Source organism: Buteo buteo, chromosome 11 (assembly GCF_964188355.1).
Source record: "Buteo buteo chromosome 11, bButBut1.hap1.1, whole genome shotgun sequence".
Lineage (NCBI taxonomy): Eukaryota > Metazoa > Chordata > Aves > Accipitriformes > Accipitridae > Buteo > Buteo buteo.
This window is the reverse complement of record NC_134181.1, coordinates 27,012,096-27,029,714: the sequence shown is the minus strand read 5'-3', so window position 1 is coordinate 27,029,714 and position 17,619 is coordinate 27,012,096. Positions and strand designations below refer to the sequence as shown.

At 63.0% G+C, this 17,619-nt stretch overlaps 1 protein-coding gene across 1 annotated transcript; it reads left to right on the top strand.

The window, feature by feature from the left end:
* Positions 1-557: 557 nt before the first annotated feature.
* Positions 558-17,126, top strand: KCNN3 (potassium calcium-activated channel subfamily N member 3). The gene is made up of 8 exons (XM_075039543.1): positions 558-1,301; positions 4,576-4,671; positions 8,169-8,587; positions 12,266-12,407; positions 14,441-14,551; positions 15,932-16,059; positions 16,246-16,315; positions 16,821-17,126. The coding sequence occupies exons 1-8, from the start codon at positions 558-560 to the stop codon at positions 17,115-17,117; spliced, it is 2,007 nt and encodes a 668-aa protein (XP_074895644.1). The 3' UTR covers positions 17,118-17,126.
* The last annotated feature ends 493 nt before the right edge of the window (positions 17,127-17,619 follow it).

Genomic DNA, 17,619 nt, shown 5'->3' with positions numbered 1-17,619 from the left:
ATATAAGGGGAGGCGGGGGGGGGCGCTATAGGGGGTGCCCAGGGTCCCCCATAGGGTGGCTCGCTGCCCACCGGGGACCCGCAGCCGCCTCTCTGTGCCGTCGAGGGGGTCCCCCGGGGAGGACGGGTGGGTGATACCGGTGCGGGGTCGTTCGGGACTTGCACTCCACCGGGGTGCACCGGCGCCGGTGCAGCCCGGTGGACTACAAGTCCCGAACGACCCCGCAGAGACGCAGGAACCGGGGGCGCGGGGCGGGGGGGGGTGCGTGTGTGTGTGTAGGGGGGGGATACACGAAGCGGGGAGCGGGCGGGGATGATGTCAGCCTGCGGGGAGCCCCGGCGCGGCCAATGGCGCGGCGGGGCCGGGCCAGCGGCGGCGGCGGCGGCGGCGGGGGCGGCGGCGGCGGCGGCGGCGGCGGCGGCAGCGGCGGCGGCGGCGGCGGCGGCGAGCGCGCGGCAGCGGGCGAGCGCGCGGCGCCCATTCATGATCCAGCTCGCGGGGCCGGTGCCCGGTAAAGCGGAACCGGTGCCCGATAAAGCGGTGCCGGTCCCACCGTTATGGAGACATCGGGGCATCTCCACGATTCGGGCGTGGGGGACCTGGAGGAGGACGGTCGGTGTCCCTGCCCCTTACCGGGGGACGAACGGTCACCGCCACCACCGCCGCCGCCGCCGCCGCCGCCGCCTCCCGCCGCGCTGCCGCCGCTCCAGCACAGCCTGTTGCACTCCTCGCCCGGGTCGTTACGGGCCCCTCCTCCTCCTCCCGCCGCCCCCGCCGCCCTCCACCCTTCCTCCCGCCACGGCAGCCAGCTCAACCTCGGCGACCACCCGGCGGGCTCCGGACCTGGTAGCGGTAAACACCGGCAGCCCAGCCCCTTGGTCCACCGGCGGGACAGCAACCCCTTCACCGAGATCGCCATGAGCTCCTGCAAGTACAGCGGGGGGGTGATGAAGCCCCTCAGCCGGCTCAGCGCATCCCGCAGGAACCTCATCGAGGCCGAACCGGAGGCGCAACCTTTGCAGCTCTTCGGGGCCGGCGGACCCCCCGAGATCGTCGTCTCGCGCGAAGACAACCACGCGCCTGCCGCCTGCCGCCCCGACCGACCGCCCGCCCGCCCGGCCCCCGCCGCCTTCGCCAAGGGGCCCAAGCGCAAGGCGCAGAACATCGGCTACCGGCTGGGGCATCGCCGGGCGCTCTTCGAGAAGCGGAAGCGCCTCAGCGACTACGCGCTCATCTTCGGCATGTTCGGCATCGTCGTCATGGTCATCGAGACCGAGCTCTCCTGGGGGCTCTACTCCAAGGTACCGATGGGTCCAGGGGGATGGGTGCAGGGCCCTCGGCGCTGGCCGGTGCCCGGTGACATGAGCGCGGAGCCCTTTGCCCCATACGGTGTCCTGTGGGATAAACATGGACCCCTCTGGCCCATCTGGCGTGGGCCGGGGCCATATGGGCTGGCTGGGGACCAGCGGGGTGGCCCCGGGGCCTTACGGGGACGCTGTGGCCACAGGTGTTGGACAGGGTGAGCGCCGGGCTGGGGGCCACCAGGGCCGCGTGCCGGCCGGCATGTGTTGGGGCGGGCGCTGCGCCGGGTCCTGGCAGAGCCGCCCCATGTGCCAGCGGCATGGGGGACTGACCCACTGGGGTCTGTGGTGCCCATCGCCAGCCCAGCGGGGCGCTCCTCGAGGCGCTTTGCCCTCGGTGGTGCGGCGCCGCCCCCTCCCCCCCTCCTCCACACCCCTTTCTTCCATTTTTTTTTCTTTTTTTTTGCAGGACAGTGTCTTTTATTTATAATTCTCCCCCCCACGCCCCTTCCAGCTCCTGCTCCCGGGCTGCGCTGGTTGGCAGCGATATGAATAACTCTTTGTATAGACATCTGTCATGTTATTTATACCTATCCAGAGAGGGGAAGGCATCGGCACCCGCGCCGGCAGGGCATGCGTGGCACCCATGGGCGTCAGCAGGACGGCATTGCTGAGGGGGCTGGGGGGCGGCCGGTGGGGGTCCCCGTGCCGTGGTGCTGCCGGCAGAGGGGAAGGAGCAGGTTGAGAAGGGGCTGCTCGCCGCTTCCTGCCATTATCCGGCGCGGGCGGTAGGGAGGGTGGTGTGGGCAGAGGAGGCGATGGAGCTGGAGCAGGTGGAGGCAGGGAGGGAGGGAGGGACGCGGCTGGGGGTCCCGTAGGCGTGGGGGACCCCGCTGCCTCCCCACGGAGGTGCCAGGCCAGCAGCGGGGGGCTCCTGAGCCCTGGCTGCCCGCAGCTGCCGGCATCGGTGGGAGCGTGGGGGCTGCGGGCAGCGGTTCCCTCTGCTCCGGCCGAGGCAGAGGGATGCCTCCGTGCCGAGCTCGCATCCCTGGCTCCCCCACCAAGGCAGAAGGATGCTTTGCTTCGCTTCACTGGCGGAGCCTCTTCCCGGCAGTTCCCACTCCCCTTTGGTAGGAGCAAGGCCGAACCGCCATCCCCCACCTGCGCCCGCTACCTGTTGAGCCGCAGCTGCCCTCGCCAGACTCCCTGGGCCCGCATGCCCGGCACCGGTGGCGACCGACAGCCCTTGCTGGGCTGCCGGCAGCGCTGCTGCCACGCTTGCTGGCCCCGGCACGCCGAGCTGCTGTGTCAGCCGGGGAAGACCCTGTGAGTCAGCGCTGCTGCCATGCAGCCGCCCGCTGCCCCGACCCCTGCCCCGGCGCCTGCCGCTCATTGCCATGCTCCTGCCGACAGCCGCAGGGTGCGGGGGGGGTCCCCTGGTTCCTGGCCGCCCCAGGGACTCGGCCGGAGCCACAGCAGTGGGCGACAGTTTATAAATCCCCCCTGGCAGCCCCCGGTGGGAAACCGGAGCTTGCCGGCAAGGACGTGGCCGTGACTGAAGGAGCGTCTGGGGCCGGGGCCGGCAGCTGTCGTGAGGATGGGGATGTCGGTGCTGCCGGCCCTGGCCCGGCTCCAGCTCTGCCCCACGGCTGGCAGCCGTGCCGCCGCGTGCTCCCCAGGCCGGAGAGTGCCGGGGCTGAGCCGGAAAGCGAGGATGCGGCGGCTGGGTTTTCCCTGCTCTCTGCCTGTCCCTTGAGTGTGGGCAGGATGGGGCCTCTCCTGCCTCCAGGGTGGCACCGCTGCTTCCCAGAGCCGTGAGCAGCCTGTGCGGCACCACCGGGGTGAAGCATCCTGCCACCTGCGTGGTGCAGGGAGGATGCATGCCGGGGGTGCTGAGGCATTGCCACAGTTTGGCCAAGCCCCCCCCCGTTGTTTGCCGTGAGTGTGGGATCCAGCAGCGGCTCTTCCTGCTGGGTCCCTCCAGACCCAGCGCTGGCAGGAGGCATTGGTAAACGCGGTGGGTGTGCAGCAGCCTTTGCCAATAACGCTTGCTGGGAGGGCCAGTGAGTCCCCAGGAGGTGCAGAGGCAGGTTGTGGCAGCTGGGCTTCCTGGGGACCCACCAGGCCCATGGGGTCCCCGTGCGTTGGGCAGGCAGGATTAGTGCCCCCAGGAAGGGTCTGGCCGGAGCAGCCTTGGCACGAGCCCTGCCCCGGAGTTTGCCTATTAATAGCCGTTGTTTGGTCCCTGGCACTTCTCTCAGCACCAGCCATTATATCCACACAATTGTATGGCCGGAGCCAAGTTGTTAACAATGCACCACTGCCTCCATGGCAAATAGTCCCCCTCTGTGTTAAAATACCCTGTGGGGATGGAGAACATGGGGAGAGGGACAGGAGTGAGGCCGAAGGCAGCCCGGCACGCTAGGGAGCAAAGGATGGGTGCGGTGTGCCATAAGCATGCCAGGTATCAGCGTGCAATGAGCATGCTGGGTCTCAGCATGCCATGAGTGTGCTGGGACTCAGTGTGCCACAAGCGTGCCAGGTCTCAGTGTGTCATGAGCATGCCAGGTCTCAGAGTGCCTTGAGTGTGCCAGGTCTCGGCATGCTGGGGATGGATGGGGTGGAGGTGCGGGACGGGTGCGGTGGCAGAGCAGGTTGGTTTGGAGATAACACCTTGGTGAGGGGCTGCCAGTGGTTGGTGAGTGCCTCGGCACCAATGGGGCCAGATCGTGTCTGGCAGAAGCATGAGCTTGTTGGCGACTGAAATGGGGTCCAGAGGGCAGCCCGTGGGAGGGGACAGTGAATCCTGCTCTTCTTGGTGGGGTCCTGGGGAGCAGCCGCTTCAGCCACCAGTGAATCAGGGGCTGGTTTAATTTACATAGAGCTAATTAGCAGGAGGATCTAATTAGACCATCCATTAGGGTACCATAATATTGGGCTCATGCTGGATGCGCCCAGGGCACTGGTGTCGCATGTGCCAGCGAGGGGAGGCTGGTAATTACACTTGGCAGAATGGGATTAAAAAAGCCGTTTTGGAGAAAGGGCCGCTCTTGCCTGCGGTGCCGGTGGTGCTGGCGGTGCTGGTGGTGCCCTCACTACCGTGCCGAGCCATGTGGGGTGGGAGTTGGGGCGGCCGAAGTGCTGGCGGGGGGGAAGCAGGTGTTTGAAGGGGGGCAGCATCTCCCTGGGGGTGTGGAGCCCAGCGTGGCGGCCAGCGCCGGCAGGGTCCCATGGCTGTGTCCCCCCTAACGCCCGCCCTGTTCTCGCCTTGCAGGACTCCATGTTCTCCCTGGCCCTGAAATGCCTTATCAGCCTCTCCACAGTCATCCTGCTGGGTCTCATCATTGCCTACCACACGCGGGAGGTGCAGGTAGGTCCTGGTGTCACTGGCGCCAAGCAATGGGCTGCCAGGGTGGGTGGCCGGGGTGGGCTGCGGGATTTGCCACCCAGCCCAGTGGGATGCAGTACCTGAGCTCACAGCCTGCATGGAGCCTCCTCCCTCCTTGCTGGGGTCTCAGGGGGCAGTGAGGCTGGGCACTGAGGGGTCTGCCCGAGCGCAGCGTGCCTGGCGGAGCTGCCGGCGGCTGGGGGAGGCTGCAGCCAGGAAGGGCTCGGACCAGCTGAGGTGCCAAGGAAAGCTGTGAAATCCTTTCCTAATCAGGGCTGCCCACTCTCTTCCTCCCAGCCCTCCCTGGCTTTGCTGGGAAATGACAGGGCTCCCAGTTTGCTCCAGGAAGGCTGCGCTTCCCCATGGGATCTGGCTTCGGCACGATGCCAGCGTGTTTCGGGGACAGGAGGAATGAATCGCCGGGCAGGAGAAGGAGCATCCTGGGAAGGGATGCTGAAGTTCCCTGACCCTGAGTTTCTGGTGTTTTGGTGCATGAAAGATCCCACCTCATCCGGCTCAAGGCTGGGGGCTGGGGCAGCTTTGCTGGCCGGGGGGCTGGAGGCAGGCGCCCCGCTCCCTGCCTGCCTCCTGCCTGCAAGGGACCTTCCTGGGAGCCCCCCTCTCTGGCTCAACCAAGCCCAACGGTGGGTTGCTCAAAGCAAATATTTGAGAGTTCTGGTTTTTGCTAGAATAATATTTACCCCGGGGTGGTGGCAGCTGGGGTCAGCCGGGCGGGCCATGCCCCGACGCTCACCGGCTTCCTCCACTTGTTGTTCTTGGGAGCAGGTTGTGCAAACACAGTGTCCACCCGAGCGGCATGGGGCTTCCCGCCTCTCCAGAGCCAAAATCCATGCTGCTGTCCCCCCCCGCGGGGTCCTGGTCCCCGAGTGCGCGTGTCGTGCCACTGCGGGTGCCAAACCTCGCCACGGTCCAGCTGTGTGGCTCCAGCTGCTCTGCTGGGCCGGTTACACTGGCAAGGAAGGGAATGAGATCGGTTTGACTTGATTTGCTCCAGACAAAGCTGTGCTGGCTGCTGATCGCCCTATTATCTCTTAGGTGCTTATAAAGGGATTGCTGATAATCCGGCCGGCGTTGGAAGTGGGGCTGACAGAGCTGTAAATCCTCAGCTTCTTGTCCCTTTTGCCTAAGGGAGGGCTGCACTTACCCCCTGCGGCACTGCCAGACCTCCCTGGCCTTCAGGAAAGACTTGACAGTGGCTTCGGCCTCTTCCCTCAGTCTTAATTGCATTAATTGCTGAGTCCTTCTGGACATCTGCAGCTCTCCCTGTGCCTCAGTTTCTCCAGCGCTGGGGTATCGCTGTGCCTGGAGCCCTGGGTCCAGCTCCTGGGGTCCTGCCTGTCCTCTCCCTGGCTGCCTACACCCACTGTCACCCGATGGGCTGGGATGGCACGGGTCCCCGGGGTGTCCCTGTGCCCATCGCCTGCCAGCCAGGGCTGCAGGTGAACAAGATCCTCCAGCTGCGCCCCCCACCCCGGCTTCCCGGCTCTGCTTTCTGCTGCAAGGCCACGAGCTGCTGCTCGTTGCGTGTGTCACTTGCTCTTCATTAGGCTGAGCGTGTGCAGAGAGGTGCCAGCAGCGCCGCCAGGTCCTCGCCCTCCCTGCACCCATGGGCAGAGGTTGACCCGCTCCTGGTGGCACCGGGCTTGGCACCCTGGAGATGACTCTGCTCTGCACCCTGGAGCAGGGTCTGGTGCCCCGGCGTCGTACAGAGCGTGCTGTCCCCTGCCAGCGCCATGTTTATCGCCACGGCGCATGATGGAGTGCGGTGCTGGTGAGGCTGCTGGCTCCAGCTGGGAGGTTTTGTGGGGGCACAGCCCCCCTCATCCCTGCCCTCGGCATGCTCAGGACAATTCGTGCATTTAGTTTGGTGAAGCTTTTTTCCCTGGGTGGCTTCTCAGCAGCTTTCCTCGTGCTTTGCTTGTCTGGAGCTGTGATGGCCAACATTCTTGCTCCTTCCCCTGCCGGAGCCAGTGCTGGGGGTGCCCCATCAGGTACCACTGGACCGCGCTGGGGTTTCCATGGAAACCTGCAGCGATGCACCGCAGGTGCAGGGCTGAATGGGGCTGGCGCAGGGGGAACCTGCCCAAATCCCCCTTGCTCCTTCCCTTCCGTGACCTGGCCCATTGCAAACCCCCCACACGCAGTCAAAAGGCTCCCTGCCTTTTTCCTCTTGCTAATTTGTTTATTTTTAACACCCTTTTCCAGGAAGGAATGGGCTGTCAGCTTGCTAAATGCCTGAGGATCTCCCTTGACAGCTTGGAGCATTTTTATAAACAATTTCTCAAACAAAGCAGCTAAAAGGAGCAGAGCTTTCCAAACAGAAAGGGAGGTGGCCGGGGACGGCCGCTCCGTGAGTCAGTCCCGGCGGCTCTTGTCGTCCCCGGGGAGAGCCCTGCGTGCCGTGCCGTGCCAGCAAGGCGGCTGGCGCAGGTGCACTGGGGCCTCCGGCGGGGTGGGAGGGTTGTTCCCAGGCGAAGAGCCAGCCAGAGCTGTGCTCCCACCCACCGCCCGGGCTGGAGCGGCCACGAGAGCTCCTGACCCCCCCGGGACGAGCCAGTGTCGTTCTGTGCTTTGGAGGGTCGAGGACACGCTGGTGACGGTAGCGCTGCCTGCCACATCCCCCTTGGATCCCTTCCTAGCGGCGTCTTTGCCAAGCATTGCTTGCAGAGAGGCCCCGAGCGCGTCCCCGCTGCTGTAGGTGACACCAGTGTCCCCGTTGCACCAGGGACAAGCTGATGGCAGCCTCGGGACAGACCCGCCAAGGCAGGATGGGGTGGGTGACCCCCAGGGGTCTGGCGGTGTCCCGAAGGGGCCAGCCCAAGCTGCTATCCCCCCCAGCTCCTGCAGAGACCCCCAACCCATCGCTGGCAGTGGGAGAGGAGCTGGTACCCAGGATGAACTGGCGGTTGCCATGACAACCGGATCCCATCGCTGCCAGTGGCCGGGTGTGCTGGCTGTGGTGTTCCCTCCCCAAAAGTTGCCCTGGCACCTGGGGCGTGGTGGCTGTCATTGACACTGGTGCAGTGCCGGCAGGAGCAAAGAGGCTGGGGTGGCTTGTGCTGGTGCTCTGTGGCATGATGGCTCACTCGACTCTGTGCCCCGGGAGAGGAGGCTGTGCTGGGAGGTGGGCTTCTGCCAGCTGGTGTGCGGGAGTGGGTCAGACTGAGCTGTCTCCTTGCCGGGCCTGGGCGTGTGCTTGAGGCTGGGCAAATGAAAGCTTTCTGGGGCGTCCCCAGTGCCGTAAGCATCCTCTGAACAAGCAGGCAGAGCAGCGGAGCGGATGGCAAAGGCTCATTCCCACCTTTTCCTTCCTCTGCCCTCCCCAGCCCTCCTGGCTGAAGCCATCCCCAGCTCCACGGGGCTCTGGTGTCCATGCCCCGCCACTGCACACGGTGGGATGCTGGTGGGGCAGGGTTGGCCAGGGCCACTGGTAACTCTGTGGTTTTGTGTCCCGGTAGCTCTTTGTGATCGACAATGGAGCTGACGACTGGCGGATAGCGATGACGTACGAGCGCATCCTCTACATCAGCCTGGAGATGCTGGTTTGTGCCATACACCCCATCCCCGGGGAGTACAAATTTTTCTGGACAGCCCGGCTGGCTTTCTCCTACACACCTTCTCGGGCAGAGGCGGATGTGGACATCATCCTGTCCATCCCCATGTTCCTGCGCCTCTACCTGATTGCTCGGGTGATGCTGCTGCACAGCAAGCTCTTCACTGATGCCTCCTCACGCAGCATCGGGGCGCTCAACAAGATCAACTTCAACACCCGCTTTGTCATGAAGACTCTCATGACCATCTGCCCCGGGACGGTGCTGCTGGTCTTCAGCATTTCCCTCTGGATCATTGCCGCATGGACGGTCCGGGTGTGTGAGAGGTGAGAGGGGCTGGGGCTGTGGGGAGGGGGAGGTTCGGGATGCATGGCGGTTCAGGATGCTCAGTGGAGCTGCGATGTCCCAGCACCCTGTGGGAGGGATGCAGAGATCCGGGGGCTCAGCAGCTGCGGGTTCCCACCAACGAGCCCCCATCCCGGGCAGGAGGCAGAGGCAGGGACAGCCCTGTCCTCGCAGCACAATGCCTGGGGACAGGCAGGGTCCCTGTGCGAGGGAACGGTGTGCAGTGCCAGCGAGCACGGGAACCCCAGGAGGGCAGGTGGGGGACGCGGGGAGCGGTGGGCGCTGGCGGGGGCTGTGCACGGGGAGAGGCCAGAGGTGCTGCAAGGCTGGCTAGTGGCAGCGCCTGGCTCGGGCTCTGGCATCGCTGCGAGCGACTGCCATGACAACACCACAGTGACAAACCCACTGCCGGATGGCATCACGCTGGCATCGGCATGCTCGGCACGCGGGGGTTGCTGTGGCGACTGGCTCTGGTGGGTACTGCTGTGCTTCCATCTCTAGAGGATGTGCCAGCACCCTTTTGTCCCCTGAGAGGAACCAGGGGGCTGTGGTAGAGGACTCCCAACCCACTCCAGCACTGTACCAGAGGGGTTTCTCCCTGGCCACGGTGCAAAGTGCCGGTGGCACCCGTCCATCCCGGGGCAGGGAGGGCAGGTGCCCTGCAGGGTGTCCTGTGTCCTGTCCCAGCACAGGGCCATCCCTGTCCCGAAGAGGCTGAGCTCGATGCCGTACTGCCATCAAAGCATGGCTAATTGCCCCGGAGGCCTCTTGGAGCCCGGGCTGGTCTGCAGGAAAGTACCCAAAACAACACACACATTACGACTTGGTGTCTGAGGATTAGCGAAGTGAAATCCCTTTAAGTTGTTGCAGCAGCTTTGTGCCTTCCTTGGAACTGAGTTGCGAGGGATCACACCAGCCAGCACCTCTGGGTCCCCTGGGACACCCAAGCTTGCTTCTGGGTGCTTGCAAGGTGGGAGGAAGGCCACCCCTCCTCTTCCCCTGGGTGGGACCCATCATGCTGGTCACCCCGTGAAGAGGCATTAGAGCAGCTTTAAGTACCGTGGCAGCGGAGCAGAGTGGCACGCTGAGATTTTACAGGCTTTTACAGGCTGTATTTGCCTTCCTGCCTCCCTTAATGATGCTCTCAGGATGTGCTGGATAGTTGTGTGCTGCTTAATTGTGTTTGGGAGATTTTTATTTCTGCCTCCTAAACAGGGAGCAGGCAGACAGGCTCCCAGGGGACGTGCAGGGGGTTGATTCTGCACCTGGGGGGCTTAGGCTGGAAAATGCAATGTAAATAAAGAACCATTAGTGACAAAAAAAAAGATAGAAATGACGCAGACGAGGCGCTGCAGATCACCAGCACCACAGCTGCCATGAGCTGCCGCCACCTCCGTCTGTCTACAGAGTGGCAGACACAAACCTGGGCGGGCACCCGGCCGGGCTGGGGATGCACTGACCTGGGGGGTTGCAGGACCCGGGGGGGATGCAGGACCTGGGGGGATGCACAACCCCTGGGACATGCTCCATCCCCGAGGGATGCACCGGCCCTGGGGCATGCACCGGCCCTGGGTGCCACATAGCTCCTGCAAGGGCCACCCAAGCCATGTCCCCGTGTCCCCAGTGATGGCAGGTTGCCGCACCGGCACTGGAAACCAGTTTGCTGTTGCTTGCAGGACCATCCCAACCAGCACCCGCCGGGGCTACGCAGCTCAGAAATGGCCGTGCCGCTCCAAGACACGGTCCCCGGCCTGGGGTGGCACGGTCGTGGCACGTCCCTTCAGCACTGTGGGCTGCTCCAGTGCCCGCGGGCTCAGCATCGCTGCTGGTCATCCTCCCGTGCATGCCGGGGGGGCCGCAGCTCTCCAAAGGCAGCAAGTTGCTTAGCAACCTCGCCCGCTCGCCCGGCCGCTGCGCAGAGCTGCCTGCGGTGCCAGCAGTGCTGCCGGCCTTGCCCACCGACGGCATGCACGTGTGCTTACACGTGTGCATGCACGTGCAGCCAGTCCTGCTCCCTGGCGTGAGGGTGCAGCCAGCCCGGAGCTCCTTGGCAGCGCTGCCCAAACCGATGGGGTCGGGTCAACTGAGCCAGCGGTGCCACAGCATCCTGGCGTGGCGATGCTCCGCTCGGTGGTGGCGCGACGCAGGACCAGGGTGATGCTCGTGGCAGCCCCGCCGGTGGGGAGTGGCTGTGCCCTTAGTGGGGGGCAGGCGGACGAGGGGGCGATGGAAACCGGCGCTGGGGTCTAACAGGTTGTGGCAGCCTTCGGTGTGACCAGGTGGCCCCTCTTCCTGCCCGCACTGGCTGTGGCATGTGCCAGCTCCTGCTGTTTATCAGCTCCTTCTGCTCAAAGTGCTTCTTGGCAGAGAAAAACGTCTGTCTGTCTGTCTGTCTGTCTGTGCCATAACCCCCTTGCCCAGCATGATGCTCCTGGGGTCATCCCCGTGGCTTGAGAGCTCACATCCTGCGGGCTGCGCTGGGCTGCGCCTTTCCCAGGGGAACACGCTGGCTGGGATGGAGGGTGCGTGCCCCTGCTGGTGCTGGATTTTGGGGAGCCCTTGCTGTAGCTGTGGTGGTAGGCTCTGGCTCCCCTGGCCAGCCCTGCCCAGAGTGCGGCAGTGGCCCTTGCCATGGCTGAGGGCACTTTCTCATGCACCAGCATCTTTCGAGTCTCCAGTTGCTCACGGGGAAAAACATTTCGGAAGAGGAGAAAACCCAACCGCTCCAGGAGTGAGGAGCTGGGATGAACCAGGGGGCATTGCCAAAAGCTCCATCTGGTTTCCCTCTAATGATTTCATGAGGAGGCAGGGAGAAGCCTGCCGGGGAGAGGGATGCATGCAGGCAGGAGGGTCACCATCCTGCCCATGGTGGGGCAAAGGTGCTGCCTGCCCCTGCCCACCCTGGGGCTTGGGGCTGAGTCCCACTGTGGGCTGGGCCAGCCCCTGCATCCCCCGGGAAGCATCCCCACGCTGCTCAGCTGGGCTCGTGCTGACCCTGGGGAGCCGGAGGCAGCCGAGGCCCCTGGTTGCATGTTTGCTGGAAGAGCCGCAGCCGGATGCTGGGCTGGCCAGGGCGGTCACTGACCGCTCAGCAGGGACGTGGCCATGGAAAGTCTGCAGTATCCCCAAAGCTGTGGCTGCTCCATGTGTGCTTTGTCTCGAGCATGTGAGCCATTCCCCTTGCGCTGTCCGAGAGCCAAGTGCATGCCGGAGGCTTGGCAGGATCCGTCCCCAGTGGTTCTGCTGGGGCTGCTGACAGCACTGTCCACCGAGGCAACACAGGGGGAATGGGCTCAGCCCAGGCTGCAGCAGCAAGGGGATGTGGAGGATGCTGGCGGCGAGCTAGCGTGGTCGGGAGCTTTGCAGAGCTGCAGCTGTTTCTCCCATCAGCCGGCTTTTACCACCACGTGGCACCGGGGCCGCAGGCGGCAGGACCGGGATGTGGTGACAGGTCTGACCAAAAGCAGAAGCCCTTTCCGTTGAGTTTTTGCTCTGATTTTGTCCATGTGGGTATTCTGGTGGCAGAAATTGTGCAACCGCTGCTGCTATTGGGCAGCCTGCCACGTCATTAATCCCTATTAATCCCCAGGTGCCCCTGTTGCTCCCCACAGCTGTCCCTGTCCCCTGTCATGACACTGATGCCCGTGTGTCCTTGGCAGGTACCACGACCAGCAGGACGTAACCAGCAACTTCCTGGGTGCCATGTGGCTCATCTCCATCACCTTCCTCTCCATCGGCTATGGTGACATGGTCCCGCACACCTACTGTGGGAAGGGTGTCTGCCTGCTCACTGGCATCATGGTAAGGGCAGTGCTGAGCTGGTCACCTGTCCCTCAGGCTCTGTCTGTCCCTGTCACGGCTGCAGGGCCACCAGATTTTATGGGGACCCTCTTCCCAGCTGGCTTGTCCATGCACGAGGCATAATGGCTTCAGCTCCAAAGTCTTGCAGCCTGGACGCTGATAGAGCTGTAATTGCAATTACTGTAAGCACAGTAATTAGCAGGACATGGCAGTTTGGTTAAGGAGGTGAGGGTGCAGGCTGTCTGCGTGCCTGGTGGGTGCTGCAGTCCTGCGGGGCTCAGTGTGGGATGCCAGCCAGTACCCTGCCCCGCGGTCCCCACTGGTGAATTCGGGGTGGATTTGGACACACGTTCGGCGAGGGAGTACGGAGATGGACTGCGGTGGGTTCGGGGATGTCCCCAGGGAGCAGAGGGGCCCCTGAGCCTCCCTTGGATGTCCCCATTCACGCCACCTGGCTTCCATTGCCCGGAGCGATCCCGGATGCTGCTGGCTCCTGTTGAGAGCCGGGACCAGCTGGGAGCCCTCCACTCCCCCGCACTCCCGCCAGCATCACCGCTCTGCCGTGGTTTCGTTTCCTTATGGTTAAAAGGTCGCCATCCTCTGGCATACTGCTCCAAGGCGCCCATGAGATGTCCTGGCTTCCAGGGCTTTCCAGCTGGGGCAGCCAAAGGAGCGTCCGGGGGCCCTGCAGTCCCAGCTCCTCTGTGGATCTGCCCCAGCACCCAGCACCCCAGCTCTTTGGCTCCAGGCCCTGGGAGTAGAGCTGTTCCCCTCCTTTCCCACCTGGGGCAGCCCAAGCTGGTGCCCAGCAGCGGCTGGGCTCGGCTCTGCCACTCTGCGCCCCGCAAGAGCTGTTGGCTGAGCTGGCTCTGCCGGCGGGTATTAATTTTATATTAACTGCAAGTCTTTGACCTGTCTCGTATGAGGTTGGGCATCGGTGAGGATGATGCTGCTGATAGGAGCCAAGCAAGGGAGAAAATCCCTACTGGGGGGGGGAAGCGGCGTTTCCCAGCAGCATGGCGCAGGAGAGCGGCCAATGGCTTGGTCAAGGGGGTCCCAGTGCCATGGGCTCCCAGAGCTCCCCCCCAGCCAGTGGTAACTTTGAACTGAGACACCATCCAGCAAAGTATGCCCCTCTCCCGGCACCCATCTGGCAGCACAGCTCCCACCCTGCCAGGGCTGGGGACCCCCACGACCACTGGGGCTGGGGGCTCCCCTGGGCTGCTGGAGCCACAGGACTGGGGTCAACTGCCCCACAGGGAAAAGAGAAGTGGTGGGAGCCGAGGGCACACAGCAAGACCTTCGGGGATGCTAAAGGATTCAGCTCAGAGCATGATGTTAATTAATGACTCTTTAATAAATTAAGGATCATTTGCCAGGATCATGGGCCTCTGCCAGAGTGCTGGGAGGGGGGAAGCGGCTCATCTGGTATGGGCAGCCGCAGGCAGAGTGCAGGAGCACCACAGGGAGCAGAGGCTTGGCACCTTTGCTTTCTGAAGACAAATACGTGCCAGAGGTGATGGCTATGGTATGGATCCGGCCCTAATCGCTGGGATAAGCGACCTTCTAGCTATCACTGTTGGGAGATGTGGCCATTCGGGGGGCCCCTTCCCCACTCTCCCCCAGGTTGCCTGGTGCTTCCCCACCACTCTCCCATCCTGGACCCCTCTTGAGAGCAGAGGGCGTCCCCATCCCACAGGGCACCAGCACAGGGCAGGTCCCTGGCCTGCAGTGGCACTGGTAAGCAGAATTAGCCTGGCCATTTCTAACAGGCACCAGGGAGGTGAGAGCTCACTGCTGATCACCACTGACCTCATAAATCACGCCCGGCCTCTTCTGTTAATTACCTGGCACATTGTCAACTGCTCAAGGACACCCAGGCTCTGTGATGTCTCCTTGCTAGGGTAATGTGGGTGGGAGGCCATGGAGCTTTACTTAATTAGGGGTTTGCAATGGTGAGGGTGGGAGTGCTGCTGTTGCATGAGGGTACTAGAGGGTGATAAACCATTTCTGTGACTTATGTCCCTGCACAGGGTGCTGGCTGCACGGCACTGGTGGTGGCTGTGGTGGCCAGGAAGCTGGAGCTCACCAAAGCTGAGAAGCATGTCCACAACTTCATGATGGACACACAGCTGACAAAGCGGGTAAGGTGCTGCAGGGGGAGCAGCAGGACTGGGGGGCCGTGCCGTGTGGAGGGACCTGTGGATGGGTATGATGGTGGCAGGAAGGTGTCAGCACCGCTGGGTGCGGGTCCCACAGGTACTGTGGTGGAGGAAGGTGTCTGACTGCCTCAGATGCAGCACAGGCACAAGGGTTACAGTGAAAGCAAATAGCACCAGCTCTGTATGGGGGATTTAGGTGATATAGGATGCTTGGCCGCACACCTGAGATGAAAAGCTTGGGGTTTTTTTTTCCCCCTGGGAGGATACAGACTCCCTCCTCTTGCGGAGCATGATCTTACTTAGCTCGGTGTCAGGAAGACAACCGTATTTTGGAGATTCAATGCCTCACCTGCCACATAGGAGAGCCATGCCGTGAGGCTCCTGTGGTTTCCATTCCCGAGGAGGGACCGGGAAGCTGTGGCCATGGCTGGGGGTCCATGGGGTTGCTGGTTGTGCCAGGGTCCGGCATCACATCTCTGGCAGCCTGTGGGGGCTCTGCAGGAGGTGTCTGGTCTCAGCAGCCTCGTCACGGCAAAGCATCGGCAACTTGACAGCGCTGCGTGATGTAATGGGCTCTGCTTGCCTGTGGCAGGAGTGATATTTTATATAGGGGATGGTGGCAAAGCAAGCGTCGTTGCAGCCCTTGGAAGGGTGACCTCCCAGTGCCGGGACATGGCCAGGGCACCCCACTTCGTCCCAGAGAGCAGAGCCCCAGGCAAAGCCACATGCCGGCAGGAGCCCTGACGCTCCGGGGATAGTCAAAGGCCTTGGCATGGCTGGGCCAGGAAAGCAAACAGCCGGTTGGCCCTGCTCCCCCAGCCATGGATATGGATCTGTGGGCTCTGTGCCAGGCAGACGGCGGCCAATTCATCTTGGAGTGAGCAGCAGAGCTGCAGTTTAGCCGGGGAAGCCTGCAGAAGCTGTGTCGTCATGCTGGCAGCCTAGCTGGGACCTGCCAAGAGCAGCAGATGCATGCAGGAATCAAGAAAAACTTTGGGATTTTTTTTCTTTTTCTCAAGGCTTAGGGTACCGCTTCATGCACGGGCAAGGAGCCCAGTGGCGGAGCATTGGTGTAGGGTAGGATGGGGATGTGGGTGCACCGGGGGGAAGATCCCCTGCTTGGTGTGGGCAGCTCTGCCTGCCCTTGCTCCCGTTCGAGCTGCCTGTGATCCCTTGCAAAGGTGCAGGAGACTATGTGGGAACAGAGCTGAGCGCCTCGCTGCAGCTGGGGCGAGTCAAGGGCTCTTGCAGCACTGGCTCACGAACCAGTGGCTCACAGCAGAGCCAGACTGGTGTCTCCATGAAATCCCATATGCCAGTGCAGCCAGGGCCAGTGACCTGCAGCCAATTCTCCTCTTGCAGATTAAGAACGCGGCAGCCAATGTCCTGCGGGAAACGTGGCTCATTTATAAGCACACCAAGCTGCTGAAGAAGATCGACCACGCTAAAGTCAGGAAGCATCAGAGGAAGTTCCTACAAGCCATTCACCAGTAAGGGGCTGTGTGCTGGGCGAGGGTGCTGGGGGGATGCTGAGCCCCAGCCCCAGGGGAATTGTGGTCCAGCTGCTGGCAAGGGTGTAGGGACAATTTCCCATTGCCTGGGATGCAGGCAGGTCTCCAGCTGCAGTTTGCACTTGAGGAGGGGATGTAGTCACGTTGCTCTTTCCTTCTCCCCAGGTTGCGGAGCGTGAAGATGGAGCAGAGGAAGCTGAGCGACCAAGCCAACACCCTCGTCGACCTCTCAAAGGCAAGTTCCTGCAGCAACCTCTTGGCTCAGCCAGGCTGCCCGAGTGTTTCTTTTCACTTGGAAAAACTAAAGCGGACCTGGCTGTCCGCAAAATGCTCCGGCTTGGTAAATGTCAGCTGGGAATAGCTGCTGTGGGATGGCTGCCCTTGCAAGGCAGGAGGAGAAACACAGACACAAGCCGGGGTCTGGGGGCGGGGGGGTCACCCTGCTTCCAGGAAAGGTCTTTGCTCCCTGCACCCCCTTTTTGCAGCCCCAGCTGGGGGTACCCTTACTTGGCAGCACAGGGCTGGCTGCCCCTTTCCCCTCTGCCTGCACAGAGGCTGGGTTTCCTCATTTTAATGTCCCAGGTCGAGCCAAGCTGTGGTCACAGTGCCCTGTGAGCTCCTAGAGTGGACTGAGATGGGGTGGCTCTCAGGGCTTTGCTTGCAGAAAGGGGTTATAGGGCTCGACCCTGCCAGTGGCAGTGGCACTAACACCTCCACTGTCCCCTCTGTCCCCTCCCCAGATGCAGAATGTGATGTATGACCTCATCACCGAGCTCAATGACCGCAGCGAGGACCTGGAGAAGCAGATCAGCAGCCTGGAGTCCAAGCTGGAGCAACTCAGTGCCAGCTTCAACTCCCTGCCCCTGCTGATGGCTGACATGCTGCGCCAGCAGCAGCAGCGCCTGCTCGCCGCCGTCCTGGAGGCACGGGGGGTTGGTGTGCCGGTGGGCCCCCCCCAAACTCCTCTCTCTGAGAGCCCCATCGGGGTCAGCTCCACCTCCTTCCCCACCCCTTACACAAGCTCAAGCAGCTGCTAAAATGCAGCCCCTCAGCCCCCCCACGGACAGGGGAAGCATTTCCACGCAGGTCCCGAAGTCTCCATGGACTTTCTTCTGGTCCGCAAACTGCCGCAGGACCCTTCGGCCGGAGCTGGAGGGACCAGCAGTGCCGAGCGATGCTCGGAGCTTTGCCAACACTTTGGTATCGGGAATCGCATCCCCGTTCAGGTGCCTCTACACGTGGTGAAGGAAGGGGACGGGAGACAACGCCTCGGGCAAGCCCGCACCGCCGCGTCCGGTGGCAGACGGAAAACCCACGCTCAATCTCAGGTCTTCATATTTGAAAACAAAACAACAAGTCAGAAGCACTGAAGCAACGGAGACACCAGAGGGAGAGTTTTCCTCCCCTGTGTGGACCCCGCCGGGGGCCAGGGCACTCCCCTCGCCCCCTGCCCCTCTCACCATCGCAAAGCCCTGCCGGGCAGATGCCAACGTGGTGGTTTCTTGCACAGGCTCTGACCTACGCTGCCCACGCTCCATC

Bases quoted from the DNA above. Each gene is read 5' to 3' on its own strand.
- KCNN3 (XM_075039543.1), top strand. From the start codon at position 558: ATGGAGACATCGGGGCATCTCCACGATTCGGGCGTGGGGGACCTGGAG. The intron at 8,588-12,265 runs GTGAGAGGGGCT...TGTCCTTGGCAG, and splicing joins ACGGTCCGGGTGTGTGAGAG to GTACCACGACCAGCAGGACG. The intron at 16,060-16,245 runs GTAAGGGGCTGT...CCTTCTCCCCAG, and splicing joins TTCCTACAAGCCATTCACCA to GTTGCGGAGCGTGAAGATGG.